Source organism: Thunnus albacares, chromosome 14 (assembly GCF_914725855.1).
Source record: "Thunnus albacares chromosome 14, fThuAlb1.1, whole genome shotgun sequence".
NCBI classification, from domain to species: Eukaryota; Metazoa; Chordata; class Actinopteri; order Scombriformes; family Scombridae; genus Thunnus; species Thunnus albacares.
Window position 1 is genome coordinate 24,512,565 of NC_058119.1, and position 20,478 is coordinate 24,533,042.

Genomic DNA, 20,478 nt, shown 5'->3' on the forward strand with positions numbered 1-20,478 from the left:
AATGGGAACTGATTATTTAACCTCTGATACACCTAAAGGAAGCTGTGTTTAGATAAAGTCAGCTTGTTAGTTTTCTAAAGGTATGTAGTCGACTTTATCATACACACCTTGTAAAGTTTAAAATTCAACTATTAACTGTGTCGAGCTGCAGAAAACTACAGCTGGGAATAGAGTTGGCTATTTGGAAGCACTACGTGGAGTTAAAACAAAACAAGTGTGTTTGTATCTAACTGAAGTTACAGCTGCATGTGAACACTGCTTTCTGCTGTCATATCTTTCCTAATTAGCTAACTATGCTAAAAATTGAGTTCTCAAATGTCAATTCACACAGCTTTCTTGTAGAATATAAAAAGCCAACTAAAAACTAAATCTGTTCACAGTAACCTACATTTATAAACTGGAAATTTAAGTAGGCTACTCTATGTCTCTTTTTAGTCTTCTTGTTAGTGATTTACACTCTGTGATGTCTCCACACACTGCTGGGAGACTGGTGACAAAGCCTCCCTACCTCTTTCGCAGAAGGCTCCAGTGTAAGCAGAGGGGCCACAGTCGCAGGAAAAGCTGTTGGATCTCTCCACACAGCGACCCCGGTTCTGGCAGAGGGAGCCGTAGCTGCTGCAGTGGCCTGGACATCCCGCCTGAACTCCGGGGGTGATCTTGGCCCTCTCCTCCAGATCCAGGGTGACACCATTCAGCTGCAGAGCACGAATACAACCCTGAAAGCCCTTCTGTCTGGATGCTGTGCCTCCTGAAGACACACAAAGGAAGCACTTAAAAATGTTCTCTCTATGCCTCTGTGCAGACTACATAGCTGCAACTGATGATTATTTTCACTTTCATATCATCTCTGGATATTTTTTTGATTAAGTGGGTAACCTTTTAGTCTATAAAATGTCAGAAAATAGTTAGAAAGTACCAATCACAGTTTCCCAAAGCCCAGAATGAAATTGATATTTAATCTACATGGTGCATTATATAAAATAAACAAGTTAAAATGTCCGAAAAATGTTGGACCAGAGAATGTTTGGACCAGAGAATGTCTGGCCTACTTGGCTGATAAATGAGATAAGCAATTAATCAATTATCTGAATGTTATTGATTAACTTTCTGTTAATTCATAATCAATAAATTCAACACTATGAATCACTCCTCTTTTCCCCCTTTTTAATTGCAGAGGATCTTGCACAACTTGTGATTTTTTTTTACTATTAATTGACATTTTATGAATGACTGAATGGTTAATTGATTAATTGGTTGATTGATTAATTGAGAAAATAATCATAAAACAATTAAAATAGTTGTTAGTTGCTAGTTTCCTCCAAAATTCTATTGATAAGTTGGTGGAAAAGAGTTTGAAACATTGTGATCTTTGTTAAAATAACACAAATACTAATGTTCTTACATGTGGGTTATAGCAGGTCATTATAGGACCATACAGGGTTTTTGGAAGGTTTATATTCTTTAATGTGTCTTTTTGAAGGTTTACATTCACATGGTATGAAAACCAACGTTACTGTATCCATCACAGTGAACATCAAGTTTACATGATTTTCTATTTCCAAATTCCGTCATTGTTTCAAGCTAATGCAGCGTAAGTATTGATTTATTTGAAAGGCCTGCAGTTCTTCACATCATAACAGTAATATAACTTTAGACATGATGTTCTCAGATAGATTATGCAACCTAAGCAGGTCTGTACATACCGTACAGAGGTGAATGGAAAGCAAATCGCATCATCTCTGTGATCAAATCTGGGATTGACACTGACTGATATTCTGATTTTATTATTAACAGCTAAACTCACTTGGCGCCTCCGGAAACAAAGATTTGTCACCAGGCTCACACTGAATTTTTTAAAATGATGAGGTGATGAAACACAGTGAAACACAAACTAGCAGGTGAAAAATTCAAGGAGTTGACTTTTTATTGGCTGTCTGTCAGCTCGCCCGGCACCATGCTGATTCTTGCTATCTTAAAAGTTGGCGAGCTGTCAATCTCTCTGACAGTCTCCTTGTCCTGCCTGGCTGCCTGAGTGTGACAGGAAAACATTTTTTTTTTTTTTCAGGACAGAATTTAAACTCCAAAAGTTATTGTTTTCCCGACTTCTCGCATTACAACCTCTAACTGCTCAGAGTTCAGCCCTGCAACATTATAATTGTCACAGAGTGCCAAACTGGCAACCTCAAGACTTTTATAATGAGATAAACAGCTTTCCAGGACTGCAGAGTTGATGAGGTTCATATCATGGCCCGGTAGTTTCATCAGGAGCTGTCAGAAAGAGGAATACCATAACTAATGGACTGGGTTCGAACACTGTTTCAAGGTTACTGCAAGGAAACTGACCACTACAAACATCACCACTACATCACATCACATTCACTGCATCATCCTGAGGATATTTCTAACAATTTGTTACAATTTACTCTCAGTCTCTTAAGTGTATATAGAGGTATTGCTTCTATAAACTGGTCTTAACATAGTTGAGGAAGGATTCTTATAGGCTGATTGAAACCGTTTGAAGCTGTCAGTTCCAATGTGGATCAATAAGTAACCACACCAGACACAGACACAGCGTTGCAATATTGTTACTGTACAGCATCAACAAGGATAGGAAGCAGAGCTTTAATCTGCAGTTTTGCTGAAGGGTATAGTTTCTCTGACTATCTGTTTTCCTCAGGAGGAGCAGAAGAGACAAAGATGTAAAGTTGCCAGCCTCCCTCGGGTCAACAAAACATACCGTAGAGTCACTGTGTATTTGATGTGCAACAGAGAGAAGAATATAAAGAGAGTTAAAGAAAGAAAAAGACAAAGAATATTGTAACAATTCAAGAGGTTCAAAGAAACAAACAGCCTCTGATGCCAATGCTTGATAATGACAGATATCACATGGTTCTGACAGAAGGTGGAAATGTGTCCGGAACAGCTGAGACTAACATGTCTTCCAGAGAGAAATCATGACTGTGCAGACAAAGAGATCGCATGATTATTCTATTGTTGTTTTTCCTCGTTGGGGGCTTTAAAAGGCTGCTTTGAATTGCATCTCAAATGTCCAAACCAGCCCTGACACAGCCATGTACACGCACCTATAAATAACTGGCTGTTCAGCTGCAGGTGGATGTGCCCATCAGCGGGAGCCTCCTGTGTGGCAGCAGGGAGCTCGTCAAGACGAAGCGATGCCTCTTTAACATTCCGCTCAGCGCGGATGCGATGCCACCTATTGTCATTCAGCGGGAAGCCAGCCTCCACGTGAACCGCCAGCGGCCCGTTACCCACGTCAAAGGAAAAGAGGACCTCAGTGGAGGCTGCGTCAGGGAATAGAGAAGCAGAGAGTCAAGACTTACTGTGAATATTCAAGAAAGTTGATTTTTACCACCCATTCATCTCACGTCATCATGTCTTCTGTATATTCACTTGTTCCATCTGTAGACAGACCAGGTGTATCAACACACACATACACACATGCTCAGGCATAAATACACATGCACAAGCTCCTGTTCCGTTTCTTGCATGATTCAATTGTTCAAACATTTGTTCTTGTTATACCCTAATTAATGACTTGGTTTATCTGAATTTGCAAAGCACAACATACACTATTTTCCAAACAGAACAAGACAGACATATAAGGAAGAAAAATAAAGACACAAGGGAAAACTGAGTGCAGTGATTTCTAGCTAATTCAAATCACAGACAATATTGCTCTATTTGCATGACAGATAATGTTGCCAACAAGCCATATTTTCCAGTTTTGAACACACTGAGCCGGCGCACATTTCTCATTGATTTACTTGAATATAAAAGGCCCACTTTCTCTTATTGCCCCTTTTATCTTGTTACCCTTTTACCAAGAACCAGGCTCATTTTGAATCCCTTATTCCCAGTAAAGGTAACACCATCTGTGAAGGCAAGAAGATGAAGTTATTTTTGCAGCGGGAGTGCAGACCCAGTTGACACGTTGACACATAAGCTCCACTGGAACTTTGATAAGGAAAAAATATATTCAGACTGAAGTAATGTATCACTAAAGTGATGCAAACACAAACTGTCGCCAAACAGCTCACAAGGATGTCATGCTAAAGAGCAGCTGTTGTTATGACAACCAGCTACAAAGACAAAGAGCTACTTAAGGTGGTTTTACAGCAGCCAGCTACAAGGATGCAAAGCTCTTAGATGTAATGACCAGTGACATTTAGTGTGTATAAATGGGATTAAAACCCCTAAAACTTGACTTCAAATCCAAAGTATTTCTATAGTATATAAGATTATATATTAATGACTAGCGGAGCAACAATCAAAGTAAAAGAAACATCTTAAGATGTTATTTATTAAGAGTTCAACACTCAGCGTGTCCACTACATCAGGACTGTGTGGGTGTAGTTCGATCATATTTGATTGACAGTGACCAAACAACCCGCCAACTGTCATTAAATTCTTATTCAAATATTGCTGAATCCTGATTGACCAGGGAGAAGAAAAATACTGAAAAGAAAAGAAATATCTAATGGGAAACAACCAGAACTGTTCTCATGTTGGTAGAAAACAGTGTTCATGTAGGACATGATCACTCATTCTAAGAAGCTGATTGAGAAAATACGTTTTCAGGGCCTTTAGGCAGGAACCTGACTTTTTCACCTTCACAGCTACATTTCTGCAGGGGTAACTTGATTTCTTTGCAATTTATATTTTTAACCAGGTCTCTGACTGGCTTCTTCCATGTATGCATATCCAAACACAAAGATTTGAGACATGAGAAGCATCACAGTGGCAGGAGTGTGACAGGAAGTCTAAAATTCAGACATACGCCTTGCATGCAGTGAGAAAAACTGTATTTCCTCACTACTTAGCCTGTTCTTCTTCTGTGGTGTCAGTACAAAATTCAAGCTGCAGCTACATATATTATAAACAAACTTCAAATATGCCAGCATTGGATCAAGTGGAGAAATCTGATGATACGCTGCAGCCTTAATCTGATTTCTTGTAGTAATCTGGTTTCTTGTGTGCATGTAAACATAGTTTATCATAAAGAGCTACCTGTATATCTTTTTCTTTCAAGATCAGCTACAATCTTTGACACTTAATCAAGAGGTGTTGTAATAAACGGCGGCTACAACAGCATACATTATGTGAACTGCCATAAAGTGTCACGGTGCGATGATATTTTAACACCAACATGCTACGATGATACAGAGAACTCTAAACTCTGGTGGTTATAAGGGAAATGCATTGCAGCAGGCTGGAGCAATGACACTGCAGTGATTTCCCACTGGAGGAAAAACAAATGGTGGTGTTGCTGGAAAAGTACATTTCTTTCTTTGCGAGGAACTGAGACGGAGTTCCATGAAAGGCTTGTCACCTCCAGCTGAGTTCAATCCAGATGAGACTTCCAACTTTCAGGATGATCCTTCTTGCTTAGGTTGTACTCATAGCTAAGCGCGGTTTGGATTAGACATCTAACCTGAGAGGTTTTACTTACAGCTGAGTTCGATCCGAATAAAGTCTTTGATGCCCAAGTTTTCCAGGAAGACACCGGAGGATGAAGTGGTTTTAAACAGGAAGGAGATGTCTGCGCTCAGCTCTCCATGGAATGTGGGAAAGTGGAGGTATGACGTCTCTGTGTCAAAAAATGCAGCGTTCCAGACGTTTTCTGCAAAATAAATGAGAAACATATTAGTCATAGTCTTGAATACATGAACGTTTTTGCAATTTAGCTGATTGTTTGGTGTGTCAAGTTTGGTGAGTACTGTACCACACACACACATAATTTCAAAAACATATACAAGGTGACATTGAGGGCTCTTGATTAGACTTACTGTCTCCATGGCAACGGAGAGGTCCTACCCTGTAGGCGCTTTCCGAGCCAGGCCTCTGGACATCGCCCAGCACCAGGGACCTGACAGGGAGGGTCTCCTTATGGGTCAGGAGGCCCGAGTCATTAGCCCTGGAAGGTAGTGAAAGGGTGGAGTGGAGGAAGAAGGAGAGCAAGAAGCAGAATTTAAAGAAGAAACCGAAGACTAGAGGGGAAAGAAGACAGACTTTTATAGCAAGCAGCACAAGTAGATAGACAGGAAAGAGGGGGGAAGTTTGATTATCATTATCATCAGTGGCAGGAGATGAAGGAAGAAACAAGAAGGGAAAATCACCATGAGCAATAAAGTGTAAAAGATAAAGAGAAGAGGGATCAATCGTATTTTTAAGTAGATACGCACAAAATTTCCCCCTTTACTTGGCATGTTGACATTAATATCACAATATATTAACCTACCAACAGTACTCGTATACATTAATTTGTGAGACTACTAAGGCTGAATTCTTATTTCGGCATGCTTCATCTTCAGTTTTGATAATAATCAAAGAACAGTACCATTCGGTGCGGTCTGCGTCGCAGTTGCAGCGGTGTTTGGGGTCCACACAGTTCTTCTGCAGGCCGCAGGCACACTGCTGGGTACCTGGAGGAGCCCCACCCCAATAAGTCTGCACCTGTCCTTCACCTGGACCTCCCACCCACCAGCTGAGCAGTGAGCCGTCTACAACACAAACAATACTTGTCTTAGTCACTTGTGATGAATTAACACATGGAGGCTTTCCCCAAAGGTTGTCATAACTGCCAAAACCCAACCTTAACACTTCAAACTCCTGTTTCAAATAAAAAAAAACAAAATATGGGTGCCAGGCAGCACCATGATGTTGGTTGTATGTGGTGTGACAGAATATAAGCAAGCCTTAGACTGAATTCAAATGTCCAGACTTCACTTCAGTTGCAGATTCATGGACTTCACAGGAGCATTCCTGGGAATTCTGCAAATGCCGAGGGCTGTCCAAATCCATTTTTTATCAAGTCCACCAGGGGCCTACAGCGGACTTTCTGCAGACTTCCAGAGAAGTCGTTGTATATGTTTATTGCTGCAGTGAGGTTTGATTATGCACATACAGAATATTCATAGACCTACAGGCTGAACAAGGTGGATTGTTATAATTTGTGAAACTGGATAGGCAAAGGTCTGTTTTTGACCATGTAAAGCAAAAATATCTAGTATTTTCCGACCATATTTGTTGTAGCTGCTGTTTAAAGCAGCAGACCTTGCAGTTGCCAATATCAAAACCATTAAAAACCATTTAGAAAAACACTTTGAAATGAGTTGCAGGGCCAGGAATTTACATTAATCTCCATGGATACACTTGAGGTCTTAAGTCTCCTCTTACAGAGCATTTTATTCTCTCACGGGCAGCGCCTTCGCAGGCTCGATGTGATGACAGTGAACACATCACAGTACGTGTGACAAAAGTCTGTGATGACTTAGTCTGCAAGTCCTTACCTGGCATTTTAAGGAGGCGTGACTTCCTGCAATGGTAGGTCAGTTCCTGTTCGCAGTGATCTGATTGGCTGATGATGGCGGCTAACTGCGCCTCCTCAGACATGTATTCAAAGTGAGCTGAGTGCTGATTTTTACCCAGCGAGGGTCGGACTCTAGTTAGCTCTGTGTTATTGTGCTGGATCACCATCCACGTCTTGTCCTCTGGTGGAGAGAGAGACAGAAAGAAAGAGAAAAAGATTTTAAACAAAGCATATGTTCTTAACTTTTTATTTTATGTGTGTGTGTATTCGGGAAATCCACCCAGTCAGCAGGACTGACAGACAGAAATAGAGGCTGGATGAGAGCGAGAGAGAGAGAGGGAGAGGCTAGACATGAGGGTGTCTGCGTGGTGTGTTTGTGTGTGTGTGTGTGTCAGCTACCTGTCATGTTGCAGTATATTAGCTGTGGTCTGATGGGTCCGCTGCCATCCACATCAATGTAATAATACCCCGACGTGTTCCCTTTGTGTTTGTACGCCTCACAGGACTGCTCGTATATGGCTGAGGACAGAGAGAGAGCGAGAAATGTTTTTGTTAGCTCTTCACCAGGTGAGAATTCTACTCTCTCTTTTCATCCTTTGTTAGTGATCAAAACCATGGAGTCCGATTAATTAAAAGACAGAGTATAATGCAATGGTTCCCTGGGCACAGACAAATAAAAATACCCAGCTCAATACAAAGCACGTGCTCTGATTGCAGTTATTTTGTTTCTCTTTCAGAATTTTAAGTTGCTTTCTCAATTTGCAGGTTAACTATAACTGCAAAGTGCTGCTATTGGTTAAAAACTGGTCGCAACTACAGCATTTTGTTCATGATGGACAGGAGGAGAGACTCTTTTCCAAAGCTTCCTGCCACAACAGATTCATACTAACACTTATTTCCACAAATATTATGCAGAACATGTATATCGGGCACTGAACAAAAATACTTTAGGGAACCATTAAAAGGAGACCTGTGATGGAGGCTATTTTTTTTTAAAAGCAGGTGTTTTCTCATATCAAACATATTTAAATTACTTCTGTGAATTCAATGTTGGCACACTGTGGCCACTTGGCAAACAAGATATAACATTAATTAATCAGCTTTAGAGGTGCTGGTAGGTGGATTTTGTTACCTTTGGACAGAGCCAGGGTAGCTGTTTCCAGTCTGTATGCTAAGCTAAGCTAACCATCTCTTGGATGTAGCCTCACACTCAATGGACATCTAACTCTTGGAAAGTAAGCAAATAAGCATGAGATCATGGAGCAATAAAGATTAAGAAACCAAGAATTAAAGTATTAGTTGCTGTGCTGACTGTTGTGGGAACCAGAAACAAAGTTATTGATCTTTCTTGCTTCACCTTTGATTCATGTCTCATATATATTGGCTAGATTGAAGAAAACCTTTCAGCCTTGACACCTCTGCTTAAGTGTTGGGGAAACATCTTCATTGTAATTTTTACCTTTGGCAGAGAATCACCACAACAGCACTTTTCTTGGGTCTTCATAACAATATACTGTATTTGGTTTGGTCTGCTTTTGCAAAGTAAAATCCTTTATATTTTCTTAAAGCATATGTACAAAGGTTTCAACCAAAAGGATTGGATGGTGAACAGGCGAGGAACTAATATCTTCCTCTAAAGAATCTGCCTGTTGGTTGAAATTGAACTGAAATTGTAGCCATCGAACGTTCTTTCTCACTTCTTCCTCTGTTTTTTAACCTTGCTAGCTCTCTTTCTCTCTTTGTTTTGACTGGTTTCCTCTGGGCTGAGCGCTTACACAACGATTATTGCGGGAGAAACGTCACATCTCAGCCTGACCTTCTGCCACAACAACGTCTGCAGGGACGTGACGTTTAAAAGCGGCAGGTTGTCTCATTATAGGAAAAACAAGTGCAAACATACACACAGAACCACAGACTCCATATGTGTGACCTTTCGCGCAACAAAGCATCAGGCTCTTACAGCTGTGGCAGGTGGCTCCACTGTAGCCGGTGCTGGAGCAGTTACAGTGGAAAGTGCTCCACGACTGACTGCAGCTGCCTCCATGTTCACAGTGACTGGCAGAACACCTGAGAGAGAGAGAGAGAGAGCACGCATTTAGACTTTATCCCCATTACTTTTCCCCTTGTTGTAGAGGAACCGTCACTTTGCACAGTTATGCAGTGTTCTGGTAAAATATCTCCGAGATGACAGCACACGGCAGAACAGAGTGTAAGACAACCGACACAGAGAATGTAGAGGAGATAATATTTGTCAGTTTTCCTCTGTTAACTTTATATTCCAAATGTTCTTCCTGTTTGAGATGTTCACAGGGTTTTATGGGTAGACTTTGATAGCAAATATGGTGGCGACAGCTCTCTCAGACGTCTCAGAAATGTTTGTAAAAAAGAGCACAAACTCTAAAACAAAGATTGCATGCTTTGGACAAAAATACAGTAAAGATTAAATTTGTAAAAAGAAATAATAGCATTATTATAATAGCATTAGAAGTCATCATCAAGTGTTTGCCAAAGGTTAGCTAACAATTCAGCTGTTTAAAATTAGGTTAGCATTGGATGTAGCCTCTTAACATCCACCCTTTATATATAATATAACCCTATAATGAGTTATATTTGAATAACAATAACTAGGACACGCTTTATGCCAGAGCTATGCAAATCACCACATACCTACATCTTGTCAACCACACCTTTATAAACGTTCCAGACCTCTAGGCCTAACCTTAGGGGAGCAAGTTTTTAGTTTGTCCCCGAACCTTTCCAAAACGTCTCCAAGTGGCCAAATTGTGCCAATTACTTTTACTCATTACTGTGTGATGTTAATCCGCTTACAACTGGCTTAAGCGGGTCGCCAGCAACCTGATGGATGTTAAGAGGTTAAAGATAAGGAGGTAAAATAATTATTTTAAGGTTAGGGTAGGTCTTCCAGATGATAATAATATGACAAAAACTACAACTGGAACTTGCAAGGTCCACTAAAGATAAATAAAATTAATAATCCACTGCCCCAACCTGAACACCTTTACTTTTCACTGGATTCAATATCTAACCACAGCTCATTTCTGGCTGTGCCACTTCATTTATCATCATAATGTGAGGATATGTTGCCCATTGCAACAGTATGGCTCTCAACAAAGTTATATGGCACAACAGCATGAGCTATATCAGGCTTTGGCTCGACAGACCTTTCGTTCATTGTTGGCTTGATCTAAAATGCTCTTTCATTCCTCCTAACCACAATAGTTGTCATGGTGTCTGTAGCATGGCTTCGTGTCTGCAGAGGTGAAGAGGTGTAACTACATGTGTGTGTGCTCAGTCATGAATCCCTACAACAATGACAGCTGAGGCGAAAGCGCTCGCCTTAGAGATTTTTCTGCCACCAGCTCTGGAAGCAATGCTTAAATACACAGGTGGGTGTTTATATGTGTCTTTTCTACTGTGGATATGACCTGAGAGTCAGTAGCTGTCTTCCTGTTGACTGGAAAATAACCCTAGTGTTTCTACTTTGCTCTCAAACTTCATGTAGGTTTTTTTTTTTAGCACAGACTGGTTGAAACTGCAGCATCCAACATACACACAATTAAACACGTTTGACCAAACTCTGCTGCAGTTTTTTTTTTCTTCTTCTCTTTCAGTGTCAGCCCAATGTCGGGAGGGAGGAGTAAGAGGAGAGAAAGAAAAAAAAAAAGGGTTTGAACATGGGAAACAATGAGTAGAAAGACACGAAATGATGGAGATAGAGGGAAAGAAATCCAGGAAAGGGAGTGAGGGAGCAACAAAGGGGATGAAGGCTGGGGTGAATGGAGCTCAGCAGCGACTGGGTAAACATATTTGAAGGGAGAAATGAGGTCAGTGAATTGCGGCTGCAGAGAGACTGAATGAAAAAGAGAGAGGGAGAGAGGCATATATATTTTTAATCTTTTAGTCGGGAAATTCGCTGTTATAGAAAGTCTTACTCAGCAGGCTTGTCTGATGGTAAAGTTTGGGTTTTGGCACCAATTTCACCACTTTCCTTTTATTTATAAGACACCACTTAAAACCACTATGTGCTTTTAAATAGCATAACGCATTATAAATTCTGTCAATCCATTGTTGCCTCACTTATCTGCAAACATATCTAGCAAAACATATGTCAAGACTTTTTCCTGAGCCACACAGTCCCCCGATAATTTTGGTGTACATATGATCAGTCAAGCGGCACTTATTTGGGGAAAAGCACGCTGTAGGTTGGAGGTGAGGGGTTCGAATAGTGTGAATCAATTTTTCAACTTGACATTTTATTGAAACTAACGCTGCTCGGTGGATAATATGTATGCCATTTACCAGTAGGCTCTAATGATTTGGAAAAAGGTCTAATGTTGTGTTCTGAGAGCGATGTGTTCACGCACAACAAAACATTAAACTGATACAATGGAGTTTGACTTGACATTTTCTGCAATATAGAAAAAAGAAAAGACATTTTCGAGGCCATAGTTTCTTCAGTATTTGATGATACAGAAATGTTGAGAATATTGATTCTATCCAGTGGCTGTAAGAGATCTTTCAGTGTGCAAATCTCTGTTGGTTCAACAGAGTTTCAGTCCCCAGCACTATGCGCTACTATTATCTAATATTTTTATAAGGACATTTTATAAGGATATCTAATATCCTTATAAAATGTAATATTGTTCATGAAGAGGAAGGCACTGTGATGTTTTTGGAAGCACTTTCAAAAATCCACAGCTGTAAACTGTGTTAAACTTTACTTTAAGCTGCAACTGTAATCCACCTGCACTTTACTTTCCATGTTCGTTTTAAAATGCGCAAACTAATTGTAAGCAGATGCAGAAGTGCAGTTAAGAACAGATGTATGATGCAGCAGTTTTGTTGAAGTGTTTTAAATTAAATGTTCACTATTAGGACATTTGGTGTTTTTGACTTGAGTTTTCTTTACATTCTGCTTCACCCACAGCAGTAAAATCCTTTATTCACAATCTTTTAAAAGGTTCCTCATGAGCACAGTCTCTGTCTCTCAGAGCATACAAACAATCACCATAATAATTATAATGATGATCATCATCATCTGGCAACAGTGTGAACAGCAGAGCGAGAAAGCAAACTGGGAAAATAAAAAATCTTTTTTGAACCAGCCAAACCATCTATCCACAAACTTTGAAGCACAATATCCCCAAATTTTTCCAAACTCAATCACACGCTAAGCCAAAGAGCCAATCAGTGCCAAGCGCATTAAAAAAAAATGGGTGTATAATGGTGACTTGGCAGCAACCAGCAGAAAAGGAAAAAATAGTTTTGTCACTGTGGTTATTTCACTCTGATCTCAATTGAACAATAACTCTAAATGTGTGTGTGTGTGTGTGTGTCATACTCTTTCTGTTAGAGACCATAGTGTTCCACTGATCCTGGCAAATAAATCACATTTTCAAGATACAAAGAAAGCAAAACCATATTGTAGCCCAGAGGGAAGAAGCTGCACCTCATATAAACAATAACAGGATTGTTTTCCCAGCAAGGAAACATTTTGGGAAACATTGAGACTGGAGTATTGCAGCCATAATTCCCTTTTCATCCAACCTACTGCTGCTGAAAAATCCATGTGTAACACCATTTCACAGGAAACCACTCACAGAACCTCCAGTGGGAGATTAACAGGGGTTACAAAGAAAGAATAGCAACAAAATGTGCCAAACAAACAAAACTAACAGCCGATTTAGCATAGCATTTGCTATTCCATTTCTGTATGAAGTTTATCAAACAAAGGATGCTTTTAGGTCTGACCTGTCAATGATGCCGCACATATCGATCTGCAGGTGACTGTAGTTTCCTAGCAGCCTCTGCTGCACCATGATCAAGTCCACCGGTTGGCTGTCCACAGTCAGCTGACGCATGCAGCCCTGGAAAGCCTTGAAGGGGTTCCTACACTCCTGGTGGCTCCCTTCAGCAGGACAACCTGCACAGCAGAGGAAACAACATCCATCAGCTGATGAAACAACACAGAGGATCCTCACTCATACGTCACAAATTACTGTAGTGATGACATTCAAGTTTAGAACAGTTAAACTTGACAGTTGACATGATTGAAAGACATGCACTCAGACATGCAAGCTTTTAGAAACAGTCCAACAGTCTCTTACCACCAAAAAAAAGTTGACCCTCGGTAGCGATAAGAAACGAGGGACTGGCATGTGCAGTGGCTCCTTCATCTCTGTCCACTGCGACAGTCAGACGTCCTCGTCTGGAGATCAGCTCCACAGAGTGCCACTGGCCGTCATCCAGAGCTGAACCTGAGGACACACACAGATATACTGCACATACCTTTGACTGTCTTCATTTTCATCCCATCTTTTAATGTCGTGCTCTTAAACTTTGCTTTACTGTTTATATCTGCAATGAATCTAGGACAGAAACTAGACTCGATATGTGCTGGTTATAGCAAGATGTACAGCCTTTGGTCGGGTGTTAAAGTAAGTTATAAGTTGTCGTGAATGAGAAAACGTATATGATCCCTGGAGGGAAATTATCTATGATTGCTGTACTCGATGTGGACATCAGAGATCGGACTCAGTTACTTGACAGTGCTGCTGAAGCTGGTTGGGATTCAGTATGTTGTTCAAGGACTCTTTACCGAGATGGATGAATGAAAAAAGAAAGATTTGAACCAAAATCCACTGGTTTAAGGATTCTCTCTCTAAAGACAGTAGATGCATTTTTTCTGGCTTTTAGATGTGTTGGAACTGACATCAAGGCATTTTATTTAATTTTTTTTCTGTCCTGTTAGCTCTATGTGTGATAATGAATATGCAGTATAAACCTTTACATTGTGAAAATGGTCAGTTTCCAGCAAAAAGCCACTAAAAGAACCAAATACCAATTACATAATTAGAGAAAAGGGGTTTCCTGTTCATGCTGGGTTACGTTACTAAAAACTCAAGTCAGTTCCTGATCTGTAGCATCTGTGCTGTAAATTTTTAATTGTTAATCTGGAACTTGATAGGATGTAACTGGACACAAAATGGAGAGATTTTGCCACACAAGGGATCACAGATGACGGAAAACCATTAAAGTTGTGAGTTACGGGTCAGACTGACCTGCGCTGAGCTCCAGCGGCGCCCTGCCCGACTTGTGGACCTGTAGATGGAGCCTGGCTTTGCTCAGGTACAGCCACACCGCCCCCCCTTGTTCCGGCAGGTCAAAGGTCAAGAGCAGCCCCGCCTTGTTCCACGTCCGAAACTGAAGCCCCACTGACATGCCCGTCGATGACAGTTCTGTCACCCCTGGCAACCACAGGAAACTCTGGGGGCTGGTGAACGTCATGGCAACAAAAACGGGCTCAGCACAAGAAAAGGTCACATTGCCCTGAGATAGATGGAGAGGAGGAGAGGAGAGAGGACGCGGAGAGAAAGAGAGAGAGAGAGAGAGAGAGAGAGAAATTATTACAGCGAAAGAGGGAAAACACGGTAATGCATGAATATGAATTAATTTGAGAGGCTGCATGGCGGTGCCCTGATGCACAGAGATCTCATCAGCAAGTCTCCTTAAAGAGCATGAGACTATTACCATAATGATAATAGCCAAGCTTAGAATAAGCACCAGCAGATCAAACTTAAAGCACCAATGTCACACGACAGCTCTCTAAGGTCATAGGGGTAGTATGGGGGAGCAGAAATTGAGAGCGAGAAATAAGACGGCGATTAGGCGACTGGAAGCACTCGGTCAACTCTGTATGCAGGCTCATAGTTTTGAGAAGTGGTAATTACAGTAAGTCCCCTGCCGAAGCAGCAAAACTGATATATTACATCCCAGGTTCTCTACTGGGAACACTGGGTTTCTATTTTCAGTGGAGTATGCAGCACACAGACACTTGATCAAATCAAAAAGCTCTTTGTGGTGCAGTTAAAGTGATATACATTAATGCAGACTGAGGAGGAGAGAGCCGCAGAGATTCAGCAGTGATGCACATTAGCTTGACACAATCCAATAAACACACACACACAAACACACACAGGCAGATATATAAACTTGCTCTCTCTCATTATGGGCATTTACAGTAAATTGGAAGTAAGTGAGGAGATTTTTTCCTTCTTCTAACATTCAGAAATGTATGTGCACTTAATTTAGTCTTCTGCATTTCCCAGTTTCCGATTATTTGATTTATCTTGACTGTGGCACTGCACAACAACAGGAATACATAGAGGTCAATATCTATTCCGTAAATATCTGGTATGTAAGCAATAATATATTCGATGTCCTGTTATATAAAGATAACAAACTATAAGGCAAAAGCAAAAACACCCTGTCGTGAAATGGATTGTGTTTCCTCTGCCAAGCTCATTATTTTTTTAATCAATGACTCAGAGTGTGTTATGTAGCTTTTGCTTTGGCCACTTACCAAAGCAAAACAAGACAGGCTGTGTTCAAGTCATTATCCATTTTCAAAGCTTGTTTGAAGTCAGTTTAACGCATGGTTAAGTCAATTGGATTATTATTATCTATCATTATGTATTAATGCAGCATCAAGTAGAAGCATTGTTGCTATAGTTACCAACAACTTTATATACAGTTCTTGTGGTTACCTGACTGGATGTTTGTATTTTTTTAGTGTTTTTGATGGACATTGTATAATAATTGTGTTTTATAAGCATACATGTGTTAAAATAAAATCTATGAATGTGCTAATGGATTCAAAATGTTGGATCCAAATCTATATGATGCTAATTTCTGGTCAAAATGTCAATCAATCAATCCAGTAGTTCAGATATATCAGTGGATCCAACTGGAGGCCTGTGTGGCATCCACTAAAAGGCAAACTGCACATGTTTTGTGTGTCTACAGTGTCTTAATACAACACAAACACACACACCCACACGCTTTTCATTCGAACATTGTGAGCCAGTTTACCTTCATAGTAACCCGCTGGTCTTTCTGTTTAGCGAGATCTACCAGGTTCAGGCTGTTGTAAACAAGGTTTTCCATACAGCCGTGAAAGTCCCTGTTTGAGTCGCCTGACCTCCGAGAACCAGGGCCTTGGTCTGCTCCCACACTCATCTGTGAAGGGGAAAACATGAGCATAGAGACAAACATACAAAAAAATATAAAAAATAAAGCTGAGCAGGTGTGAATGTAAGTAGTTTTATATATACACACACCTGATCATGGTCCCAGTGAGTGAATCTCGACGGGATCTGCACCCACAGCGTGCTTTTGTCCACAGTGAGGTTGAGGTGAGAGCTGTGATGCTCGACTGCGACGTGGTGCCAGTGTTGGTCGTCTAACAGGCTGCCCAGGGACATGAGATGCCGGCCGTCGGGAGAAGAGCTCCTGCCTGGAGCGTGGGAGCAAGACGAAGAGGAGGAGAAAGAAAGATGAAGAGAGGGAGGAAGATGTAGCGATGATGGTAGATAAAGGAGAGTGAGATGATGACAGAATTTAAAGGAGACAGTTGATATTTTGAATTTTATTTATGAATTAAATAAATAAAATTTGCACAATAAGGGATATATTTCCTATAAATCACCAAATAAATTCTGCAATGTAGCACACAATTAAGTACTCAAAGATCACAAAAACGGGTGAATTGTTTTCAATAAACACAAATGAATGTTGATGCATGAAAACAGATATTCAGATAAACTAATTTTCTGTCATAGCCGGATAAAATATGGAGTTTTTTTTTCCTAATGTTTATTCACGGAAAGAATTTAACTCTGAAATCTTTGTATTTTCACCAGCATATTAGGAGATGTAGCCTTTCATCTGTCTTTGTGAACAAAATAAGCAAAGTATTCCTGTTTACACCTTATTGTTTACACTGGCAGTGACTGGTGTTTAAATGTGTTTGAACTGGTACCGTAGTGTCACGGTTTTCAGATAATCTCAGAACCAGATCCACAACTGAGAAAGAACCAGAAAAAAAAGATAGGTGATAACACATAATTAGTACTAAAGGGAGTAGAAAAAAAAAAAGGTAGAAAGACATAAATAAATGACATAGGAAATGCTGCACTCCCTAAAGTGTTGGCAGAGAACAGAGTTTTCTGCTGAGAGAGGGAGGTGAAGCCAGAGCTAAATGCACTCGGTCATTAAATATGAATTAGATACCGTTTGAACCAGACAAAGTTGTCTGTGTGGCAAAAGAAAGAAAGAGATATGGGGAGGAGGAGGGGATAGACAGAGACCAAGTTAAATGTGTTCAGTTATCAATCACCATTGATCTATCAGATGGATACTTGGCATAGCTGAGGGAGAGACTAGAGAGGGGAAAGGAGACAGACAGAGACAGAAAGGGAAAAGATGCAGTGTACTTAATCATCATTGATCAGCAGACTGATGTTTGTACATGCCACACGGAGAGAAAAATAAGGAAATGAAGGTCAGTTTAGTCAATACTGAATGATACAGACTGAAATTATGTACAAGGCTAGACTATAGTTAGATATACTGTATATTCCAGTTTTTAAAATTAAGTGCTTTCACGTAGAGTTAAACTTTTTTGAATTGTTTGACAGTGCTGCCGACCTTTGAGGGAACTAGAGTCCGAAATGCAGGAAGCTACTTTATTTGCTCCGTCTCATCATCACATTTTATACATTCTCCCACTGCCGAAAGGGACAGAACACCGAAAAGAGTTTTTTTTTTCTCTTCATATCTATTATACCGTGAAAGAAACTAGCCACATCCAATGCATCACCAAGCTTTCAGCACAACTTATTTTATGAGGCTGCGTGGCTGAATTTAATTTAGCCTTTTCCTGGTGTGATTAAGCACTGAACAGTCTAGCAGTCAAGTGAACAGAAAAAATGCCTGATGTTGTATTACTTTCATGTATTCTAACATTATCTCCCTGTTATCCATATGCAGTATGTATAAAAATGTTCCAAAGCTAGTTAAATATTTAGGAGGGCCAAGGTATGACTATTAAAAAAAAATGTTTTAATAAGGAGCAGAGCATTCCTTCACAACCTGAAGATAAGCAAAAAGTTTAAACCCTTAAGTTATATGTTTTTAGTTGTCCTTAAGTGTTGTTTAAATTCCTGTTAGCTTCATCAATGTAGGAGATCCGTCTGAGTGATGATGTTTGTTCTGTAAGTGCTCTTCATGTCTGCATTACTTCAAGAATCTCTCTGTGTGACCTCCAGAATCACTAATGGTTCACTGAGGTCGTCTATATTTTCAGCGTGCATCCTCTGGATTCACGTAACCTTCTTGAAGGGATTCTTAAACTTTCTGAATCCTTTATTTTCACAACCCAAGAAGCTGCTAAAAGTTCCTCAAAGCCTTTTTATTTTTTTACAGTGCACGTTCCCTTGTATGTTAATTCCAGACGGCTCCCTAAGGCAATATCGCCTAATCATCTGCTGTCTGCTTCTGCATTACGGCTCTACGCTGTGACTCTAAATCAAATTGTGTTGGAAGACATTGACAGGTCTTATAAGATGACAGACTGCTGTAACTGTTTCAGCGTTTTCAATTTATTCCGTTCAGCTTAAATGATTGAGACGGTACACACAACCAGACAACACAAGAATAATGTGCAACCACTTGAACCTGCTCACAGGAGAAAGATTTTTTAAAGAAGCTTGGCCAAAAGAATAAATTAAAAGGAAAAAGTCTGATAGTCAATTGGCAGGAAAAAAAAAAGATGTTGCTAGAATTAAGTAATCATTGTAATTGCTTCTTTCCTGTCCTTCCCGGCTGTCCGGTCAATAAAATCAGCAATTTTTAAACTTTAGCGTCAGTCAGCAGTCTCTAAACATATCCATAGCAGTAACTCCAGATGGAAACTGTAAAATAAAGTTTGAAGTGAAACGTGTTTGAAGAAGCCATGTTTCAAAACATTAAAACACTGAACAAGTGACTAAACTGCGGGACCACCGGAGCCTCGTAGGCCACGCAGCCAATCATCTTGTCCTTGTGTGTGACTGGATCAGGTCAGCTGTGGGCTGTAAAATTAAGCACAGCTGGCTTTTTCTGACATGAGTGTGTTGCTTCTTGGATGAAGGCTAAGCTGTTTATTTACAACCCTGCAAGACTCAACACAACTGAAAGACCTTCCTATATATCAGTGGATAGAGTGTGTAGAATAACAAGGTAAGCCAGTACTGCAGTATTGAACACGACACACAGCCCACTATTCACTGTGACAGCTGAGCTGACAGACTGTATCCAGAATGAGTCATTGCCCGTGTGCGCCAGGCATCTTCAGTATATAGCTACAGTATGGGACAACAACTACATGACAGGAATAATTAAGATGTTTTTCACAGATTATATATATATACATATATACAGTATATATAATTATTGCTAAAACAAAGCCCTCTGTGTTGCTAATAATGTGCAAGATCTCAGTTTTCTACTGAGAGGGAACAAAGAACAAAATAATATCAACCTGACAAGACACATTTCAGGCATTCAGCTGTTCTGTCGTATAGTTCCTGCAGCCTGTTAACACACAGAGGCTCCAAAAGGGATTGAAAGCCCGGCCCGAGCAGCTTTAATATGACCACAAATCAATCATCTCCATTTCAACAGCTTCTACCTGAAACTCTGAGCCTCACAAGGCAGCCTCTGACAGCTCCTCTGGGAAGAATTTGAGCCTTCGCCTTCAGGTCATGAGTTAACCGCACGGATAAACCCATCAGATCCATCTTTCACTTTAACCCTTTACGCCACACACTTGCACAAAATGAAACATGACCTCTCTACCCTGCATGCCCACTTACTTGGCACTTTTTAAGTTTTAGGCACTTTAGATGTTTAGATTCTTATCCATTATGCAGTACTATCAGGGAGGCGTCGATCGGTCCCAAATTGATTCTGCAGCATGACAACGACCCCAAACATGCAGCCAGAGTCATAAAGAACTATCTTCAGCAACAAGAAGAAGAAGGAGTCTTGTAACAGATGGTTTGGCCCCCACAGAGCCCTGATCTCAACATCATGGAGCCAGTCTGGGATTGACATGAAGAGACAGAAGCAGTTTGTATGAAGTTAATTGATAAGTAAAAATATTCTTGTTTTTGAAAGCATCCTCACTTTACTTTTAGTGCTTAAAATCTTTGCACAGTACTGTATGTACACGTTTATTAACTGTATTCTATGCCTTTGTGTAAACAAATTCAGATTAAAAGTCCCATTTGTGAGATTAAAACTCA

The 20,478-nt window shown here is 40.3% G+C and overlaps 1 protein-coding gene across 1 annotated transcript in view; it reads right to left on the bottom strand.

Annotated features, from left to right (window-relative positions):
- LOC122997365 (contactin-associated protein-like 4) overlaps positions 1-20,478 on the bottom strand; it is a 72,158-nt gene that overhangs the window by 15,623 nt on the left and 36,057 nt on the right. The window contains exons 6-18 of the mRNA XM_044373451.1: positions 16,471-16,646; positions 16,223-16,369; positions 14,413-14,680; positions 13,459-13,608; positions 13,103-13,274; positions 9,291-9,397; positions 7,730-7,849; positions 7,311-7,511; positions 6,359-6,521; positions 5,808-5,935; positions 5,471-5,641; positions 3,084-3,302; positions 509-748 (exon numbers count right to left, since the gene is read on the bottom strand). Of these exons, the coding sequence (XP_044229386.1) occupies positions 509-748; positions 3,084-3,302; positions 5,471-5,641; positions 5,808-5,935; positions 6,359-6,521; positions 7,311-7,511; positions 7,730-7,849; positions 9,291-9,397; positions 13,103-13,274; positions 13,459-13,608; positions 14,413-14,680; positions 16,223-16,369; positions 16,471-16,646 (2,262 nt within the window). The remainder of the gene's footprint in view (positions 1-508; positions 749-3,083; positions 3,303-5,470; positions 5,642-5,807; positions 5,936-6,358; positions 6,522-7,310; positions 7,512-7,729; positions 7,850-9,290; positions 9,398-13,102; positions 13,275-13,458; positions 13,609-14,412; positions 14,681-16,222; positions 16,370-16,470; positions 16,647-20,478) is intronic.